The sequence below is a fragment of the Trachypithecus francoisi genome, unplaced genomic scaffold (assembly GCF_009764315.1).
Source record: "Trachypithecus francoisi isolate TF-2019V2 unplaced genomic scaffold, Tfra_2.0 Lachesis_group21, whole genome shotgun sequence".
Classification (NCBI taxonomy): Eukaryota; Metazoa; Chordata; class Mammalia; order Primates; family Cercopithecidae; genus Trachypithecus; species Trachypithecus francoisi.
In genome coordinates, this window is record NW_022681467.1 from 45,617,223 (window position 1) to 45,625,087 (window position 7,865).

The 7,865-nt window shown below is 56.0% G+C and overlaps 1 protein-coding gene across 1 annotated transcript; it reads left to right on the forward strand.

Annotated features, from left to right (window-relative positions):
• Positions 1-328: 328 nt before the first annotated feature.
• Positions 329-6,059, forward strand: SNAI1 (snail family transcriptional repressor 1). Its single transcript, XM_033186711.1, has 3 exons — positions 329-505; positions 1,189-1,716; positions 5,030-6,059. The coding sequence occupies exons 1-3, from the start codon at positions 424-426 to the stop codon at positions 5,212-5,214; spliced, it is 795 nt and encodes a 264-aa protein (XP_033042602.1). The 5' UTR covers positions 329-423; the 3' UTR covers positions 5,215-6,059.
• The last annotated feature ends 1,806 nt before the right edge of the window (positions 6,060-7,865 follow it).

Below are 7,865 nucleotides of genomic sequence, written 5' to 3' on the forward strand. Positions count from 1 at the left end.
CGCTCTGACCACGGGGCGCTGAGCGGGTGGGCGCGCGGCGTCGTGGCGGGGTCCCACCTCGCAGGGGCCTCGCTTCGCTCGACGTCCCGCCCCGGACAGTCCCAGCATCAGGGACGACCCGCGCTGCGCCCGCGAACTCCGCCTCGGAGGAGACCCCGCCCGAGCTCCCAGCGCCACGCGGCGCGAGCCCGGCCAGCCCCCGGCGCACCTGCTCGGGGAGTGGCCTTCGGCGGAGACGGGCCTCCGATTGGTGCGGAGGTGACAAAGGGGCGTGGCAGAGGAGGCCCCTCCCCTCTCGGCAGCTTGGAGTATTTAAGAGAGTTGGCGGCGCGGCTGCGCTCATTGCGCCGCGGACCGGCCTTGTGAGTGGTACTTCTGCGCTACTCCTGCGCGACTCGGCGACCCCCCAGTGCCTCGGCCACCATGCCGCGCTCTTTCCTCGTCAGGAAGCCCTCCGACCCCAATCGGAAGCCTAACTACAGCGAGCTGCAGGACTCTAATCCAGGTGTGTTGGAGGGGTGCTGGGCTACAGGAGGTTTGAGGGAGACACGCGAAGGCTGCGTGGGGGCCACCTGAGGGAGGCGGCCTGTCTGAGCCAGGATCGAGTCACAGGGTGTTTTGTGGAGCATTGCGGGCTGGGGCTCGGGAGACCGGGCAGGTGGGTCCCCAGTCCCGGGGATCGGTCTGGGTGGTTGGGGGAGTGCTGTGTAGAGAGCAGGGGTCTTGGGCTTGGGTGGCCTTTGTAGCAGGCGAGAGGCGGAGGAGCTCCGCGAGAGTGGGAGAGGAGGCCTGTGTCAGGAAGGCCCTCTGGACGCTGCTGGGGAGAGTCCGGAGTCCAGAGGGTTGAGGGAAGGGGTGGGGAGACGAGATGTGTGTGAGGAGGGGGATTGGGGCAGGGTGGTGGCTCCAGGGCTGGGGTGATGGGGTTCTGGCCTCAGGCTGGGGACTTGGGACTTAGGAGAGGGAGATCTGGAAATGACCCCCTTCAACTGGGGGTCCTACCTGTGAGAGACTCAGATCGGGTGACCTGGGCGAGGAGGGCAGGAACCTGGTCTGTCCTGTGGATCATTTTTTTGATCTAAGTATGTGTTGAGAATCAGCCCCACCCAGCCCCTGGCCAGCGGTGGGCTCATGTTTGTTGATTGAGAATGATTTAATTAACGCCTGACTCTGCTTTTTCTCCCTCAGAGTTTACCTTCCAGCAGCCGTATGACCAGGCCCACCTGCTGGCAGCCATCCCACCTCCAGAGATCCTCAACCCCACTGCCTCGCTACCAATGCTCATCTGGGACTCTGTCCTGGCACCCCAAGCCCAGCCAATTGCCTGGGCCTCCCTTCGGCCCCAGGAGAGTCCCAGGGTGGCAGAGCTGACCTCCCTGTCGGATGAGGACAGTGGGAAAGGCTCCCAGCCTCCCAGCCCACCCTCACCGGCTACTTCGTCCTTCTCCTCTACTTCAGCCTCTTCCTTGGAGACTGAGGCCTATGCTGCCTTCCCAGGCTTGGGCCAAGTGCCCAAGCAGCTGGCCCAGCTCTCTGAGGCCAAGGATCTCCAGTCTCGAAAGGCCTTCAACTGCAAATACTGCAACAAGGAATACCTCAGCCTGGGTGCCCTCAAGATGCACATCCGAAGCCACACGCTGCCCTGCGTCTGCGGAACCTGCGGGAAGGCCTTCTCCAGGCCCTGGCTGCTACAAGGCCATGTCCGGACCCACACTGGTAAGTGCCCCTCCAGGCACTCCCCACCGTCGCTTTCTGTGGCAGCTTTTGTGAATCTGGACTTGCTGTTCTCATTCGCAAAGTTGTGGTCACTGAGGCCCCAAGTCTCCTAACTTCTAGCTCAGGTTCAGGGGCCTGACTCTCTGGAAATGTTTGGCAGAAACGTTCCTTTATCAGCTAAGCAGATGGGCAAAGCAGACACCTTCCCAATCCCTGCAGCCTGTTTCTCAGCCAAATGGGTTGGAGCTGGATATCGGAAGGGTGCAAGCAACACCTTGCTGTGGAGGCCACCCACCCAGCCCCACCCTTTCCCGGTCCGCCCCTCCCTAGCCAGACAGGATGTTGTCAGACCCCCCACCTGGCTCTGAATCCTTTGAGAACTTTCTCAAAGCTTAGGCTGATGTTTCACTTCTGTGAGCCTCATTTTCTGTATCTTTCAGATGAGCATGAGAACAGCTTGTGGGGTTTCTGTACAGGCTAAATGCAGGAATGCATATGGGAGTCACCTGGCAAAGTGCCGGGTGCTTGCTAAACTGTCACAGAAATGGTTCCTTGGCATTTGCTCTGCTCCCCTGCTGTGTGACTTTGGGCAAGCAACTTAACCTCTCTGAGACTCGGGAGAATTATGATGGCATATGTTTTAGAGAGTGGCTGTAAAGGTGGCTAATCACTTTATAGTAATTTATTATACCCGAATAGTTCTCAGGTCGGCTTCCCCACCCCCACACAGTCCTAGCACACAGACCAGGAAACAGCAATTTTGGGGCAGAAAACACAATCACGTCTTTCGAAAATTTACTAAATATGTAGAAAACTTTCTGGACATGGAGAAAAGGTAGAACTTTTTAGAACTTGAACAGTGGTAGCCACTGTGCCTGGAGCTGCTCTTTGGAGAGTGACAGTTGAGGGAGAAGATTTCACAGGGTTCAAGCTGGCCAGGTTCTACCATTCTTGGCCCGGCGCCTGACCTCTGAGCGGTGAGGGTCAGTGAGGTAACTGGGAGGACTGGCATTTCGCGGGCTTTATTGGCATCTTATTCGACTAAGGCTACCCATTTCTTTTCCTTCCTGCACCAGTAGCCCTGATTTTAACATGTAAAGATCCAACTGCTGGCCTCCCTGTGCCTGCCCAGCTCACAGGGCTCTATTGTGGGAGATTTGAACCCCTCAGGATGCTGCTCTCCTGCCTGCCTCTCTAGCCTCCCGTCCGGACATTATTTTAATGTAAAGGCATGGCTGAGGCACAGAAATCCCCTTGAAATGTATCATTGCGGTCCTCATTGACTCCCATTGTGTGCCTTAATGGTGGGCCCAGTAGGTGGGGGCTGGGAGGGGTGGAGCAGGTGCATGGGGCAGGGGTGCCCAGCACCTGTTCCAGTCGCAGCTGCTGGCGCACTGCGTGGCAGGCCCCTTTAATCCGGGGGTATCACATATACAGTGCCCCCCTCGGCGCCCTTTGTCCCCGCCGGCCTGGTGCCGATTTCACACTTGCCAGGAGTACCATGAAGGCGTCTGGGGGGCGAGGGATCTGAGGAGTGGGGGTCTGTGCCCCCTGCATATGCGCGCAGCCCCCGCCTCCAGCCCATCACGTCCTAGAATGTCTTCTTCCCCTTTTGTTCGGATTTGTGTCTCATCACACTTAGGGCACTTACTGTGCAGGAGGTAGTGCTGGGGACTTCACCGACAGCCCTGGAAAGTGAGCGCGGGTGCCATTGTAACCCCAGTCTTACAAATGGATTCCAGCCCCTTTTCCAGATCTCCAGAGTCAACCCTTAGTTCACAAGGGTGAACTTACCCTTCTCATTCACATGAAGACTTAGAATGCAATCAGCAAACCCTTCAGGCCTGGCATGGGGAGGCTGCTGAGTCATGGCAGAGTGGAGTAGTGCTCAGGCACCCCTCCCCCAGTCCTCTATGTCCCTCACCCTTTGGAGTGGCGAGTTTCCATTTCTGCCCTATAAGAGTGAGTCCAGCTCTCAGGTGCTCCATAAGTCCCTATTGAATGCATGGGTCCCACTGGAATCATTCTCTGGACTCCCTCCTACCCTGGTAGCTCAGTGTAGCACCCTAGGCACCCAGAGGTGATGGAATGAATTCACTCTCAGCTCTTAAATTCCATCCAGTGCTGGGATTTCACAGGCAGGCCCTGGCCTTGCGGGCATGTCAGACTGGGCGTGAGGGGATTGGAGAATTGCATATTTTTTAAAGAAACTATTCAGTATTATAGAGTAGTATCTAGCACATAGTAGGAGATCAATAGATTTTTTTAAAAATTATAGACAGGGTCTTGCTTTATTGCCTAGGCTTGTCTCAAACTCCTGGCTTCAAGCAATCCTCCTGCCTCACTCGGCCTCCCAGAGTGATGGGATTACAGGCGTGAGCCACCACACCCGGCTTCAATAGATTTTTGTTTAATGAGTTACTGTTATGACCTTTTATGTGGAAAATGCTGCATCCCCTAGAAAAAACAAAACAGCATTATTGGTGTTTTTGGAACTGTAGCCTTTTGGTTGGAGCAGGGATTATTACAAGGCATGAGTGAGAGGCAGACTCCTCTGAGGCCTTTTTAATTTTTAAAGCAGACTTAATTATTCTCTAAGGGCTTATTGAAGACTTACTGGGTACCCAGCTCCATATGCAAGACTTTTTCCGACACAGCCTTGGCCAGGCAGATGGTGTGTCAGAGGCACAGGTTTCTGTAGCCTCTTCGGTGTTAGAAAGGGGCCCAGGCCCTGGGCTGGGGCTTAGAATGGACTCAAAGAAGGCCCCTGCCCTTATGGGACTCAGCCTGATTGGAGAACAGACAAGGAGATTTGGGATTACAGCACGGGAGGTGGGGTAGTGAGGAAAGCAGGCTGCTGGCCGGGCCCCAGGAGTGGCCTAACCAGCGTGGAGGTGGGGGTGGGGAGGCCTCTTAAGGCTGACTCTGGCTTTGGGCCCCGACAAGTGACAGTAAGACGAATCAGTAAAGATGTTCGGTCATCGTTGACCACTTCGCACGTCTCTGTGGGATGTGGATGAGTACTGTGCCCTACCTTCTGCCACCAACCCCTATGAGTAGGGGATGGATAGCTCCATTTTACAGGTGGAAAAATGGAGACTCAGAGAAGCCAGACAACTTGCCCAGAGTTGCACAGTGGGAAGCAGCAGAGCTCCGTCAGGTCCCCGCCTTTGGACCCTGGCTGCGTGTTTGAGGCCTGGCTTTCCTGGGATCGTGGGATTCTTTCAGGGTTTAGGGTATGCGGGGAGGGATTCCCATCACTACCATCTGTTGTCCCACGGCTCACTCGGCCTTTCTGGCATTCTCTCCCCAGGCGAGAAGCCCTTCTCCTGTCCCCACTGCAGTCGCGCCTTCGCTGACCGCTCCAACCTGCGGGCTCACCTCCAGACCCACTCGGATGTCAAGAAGTACCAATGCCAGGCGTGTGCTCGGACCTTCTCCCGAATGTCCCTGCTCCACAAGCACCAAGAGTCTGGCTGCTCAGGATGTCCCCGCTGACCCTTGAGGCTCCCTCTTCCTCTCCATACCTGCCCCCTGCCCGACAGCCTTCCCCCAATCCAGCAGGAAGGACTGACCCCACTTCCTTCTCACTGCCATGGAATTCCCTCCTGAGTGCCCCACTTCTGGCTGCATCAGCCCCACAGGACCTTGAAGACCATTTTCTGGTTCTGTTTCCTCTGCCTGGGTCCCTCAGTGGGCTCTGGAGGAGGCCTTCCCGTGGCCTTTTCTGTGGAGAGAGGGCAGCTGGCAGCCCCAGCCCCCGGGGGATTCCTGAGCTGGCCTTTCTGCGTGGGTTTTTGTATCCAGAGCTGTTTGGATACAGCTGCTTTGAGCTACGGGACAAAGGCTGACAGACTCCCTGGGAAGCTCCCACCCCACTCAGGGGACCCCACTCCCCTCACACAACATCCCCACAAGGAACCCTCAGGCCACCCTCCACGAGGTGTGACTAACTATGCAATAATCCACCCCCAGGTGCAGCCCCGGGCCCTGTGGAGGCGGTGGCAGACTAGAGTCTGAGATGCCCCAGCCCGGGCAGCTATTTCAGCCTTCTGTTTGGCGGGGTGGCACCTGTTTCCCGGGCAATTTAACAGTGTCTCAAAAGGGACTGTGAGTAATGGCTGTCACTTGTCGGGGGCCCAAGTGGGGTGCTCTGGTCTGACCAATGTGTCTCCCAGAACTATTTTGGGGGCCCGACAGGTGGGCCCGGGAGGAAGATGTTTACATTTTTAAAGGTACACTGGTATTTATATTTCAAACATTTTGTATCAAGGAAACGTTTTGTATAGTTATATGTACAGTTTATTGATATTCAATAAAGCAGTTAATTTATATATTAAAAAGAGTCTGGTGTAATAGAGGAGTGGGTATTTTAAAAGGTCTTTGGTAAGGGAGGAGGAGACAGGAATTCCTGAAGCTTAGATATTTCTGACGCAGCCTGAAATCTTGTCCTTGGAAACATCGCAGGGCTTTGGAGTCCTGGGTGTTCTGTCTGCTGCTGTTTGGGTGAGCCAGCAGCATCTAGACAAGCTCTTCACTGTACACTGTGGCTCTTGTTTACTTTCTCATTCTTGAATTTTGAAACCAATTTGGCCCACGGGGTACAAAGCTGGCTTCCTGGGTCTTACCAACTAGGCAGGCTGCACATCTCTGCCCCAGCACTGCAGGTCTTTCGGGGCCGCTTCCCCCAGATGCGAGTGGAATGTGACCAAGGAGACAGAGGATGTCCTTCCTGTTTCCAAGGGCTCCCGGCCCCCTCGGGCCTCCTCGTCAGTCCCACACCTCCGTCTTGCTGCTGGGTACCAAATGGCCTTTGATGCAAGGAAATTGGCTGGCTGGAGCCAGGAGGGTGAGAAGCCAGGCCAAAGGGTAGGGGTCACTCAGCTTCCTGCTCCGAGGACTGCGGGACGGTCAGCTTGCGTCCTGGGCTAGGGTAATTCACTCCCCGCCGGCCGGGCCAACGGTGGTGACCTCACCACTGGGGGCCTCCTGGGGCCAGGAGAAAATGAGTGTCCTTTTTGAACACAAAAGGTGCTGGAGGTGCCAGTTTCCTGCGAGGAGCTGAGGCGTCCCAGAGCTTCGGAGCCCCAGAGTCAGGCTGGGGGTGGGGGAGCTTCATGTTCCAAAGGAGAGATGATTCTTTCTTCTAAACAGGAAATGGTGACCCGCAGGCCGGGAGCAGCCCTTAATGACTTGCAGCTTTCCTCCCAAAAGAAAAAAAAAACTTTCTCTAACAATCGCCAAATTGTGGCCTGCCTCCCTGAAGGGAAGTTAGGGAGTTGGGGGGATGGGGATTGGGCATCCATGAGCTGAAGGCCTACTGTGTCCTGGGTCCCTGCGGGTCCCTCTAGGTCGTCTCCATCCACCCACAGTAGGTGCTGACTCTGAGTGAATGATTTCATGACTTCACATAATCCCTGGGGGTCGGGCCTCCGGAAAATGCGGCACAGAGGTGGGCTTGCCTGAGGTCATCAAGCCCAGCCCTCAGGTCATCCTGGGAGTTAGGTAAGCTGGGCTCACGCCCCTAACTCTCAGGGCACTTGGAGCAAGGCTCTCTCCCTCTGAGGGCCCCAGTTTCTGCCTCTATAAAACAGGGTGACAGTAGTGCCTTCCTCTCGGAGACTGTACAGAGGCATTCATTCATTCAGGGGTTTTGAGGGCACCATGTGTGCCAGGCTCTGTTCCAGGCCCTGGGGTTACAGCCGTGAACAAGACAGGCCATCCCTATGCTCATGGGACGTATGTTCTGGTTGGGGAGAGAGAAAACAAACAAGCGATTAAATAAACAAGCCGCTTTTCTACAGCGATGGTGCCAGGACAGAATGAAAGAGTGCCAGGCACTACAGAACAACGGGGTGGGGCTCCCCAGGCCAAGGCGGTGAGAGCCCTGAAAGAAGTGAATTCCAGCCTGGACCTGAAGAAGGAGAAAGATGCCGGCAGGGGAGGATCTGGGGGAGGGAATAGCAAGCCTGCTGGAATGTGCTGCCCCCATGAGAAAGACCAGGATGGCGGAGGGATTGGGAAGACAGGGTAGGAGAGGAGAGTGGGCCCAGCTCTGCAGAACTTGTGGTGCTCAGCAGGTGGGAATTTTGTCTAAGCCCCTAGGGCAGCCACTGGGGCTCTAAAGCAGGCTGGTGCTGAGGCCTGCT

What these genes read in the sequence shown, in the direction of transcription:
- SNAI1 (XM_033186711.1), top strand. Translation starts at nt 424, where the DNA reads ATGCCGCGCTCTTTCCTCGTCAGGAAGCCCTCCGACCCCAATCGGAAG. An exon ending in GCTGCAGGACTCTAATCCAG is followed by an intron (nt 506 to 1,188) that starts GTGTGTTGGAGG and finishes TTTCTCCCTCAG; the next exon opens with AGTTTACCTTCCAGCAGCCG. An exon ending in CCATGTCCGGACCCACACTG is followed by an intron (nt 1,717 to 5,029) that starts GTAAGTGCCCCT and finishes TTCTCTCCCCAG; the next exon opens with GCGAGAAGCCCTTCTCCTGT.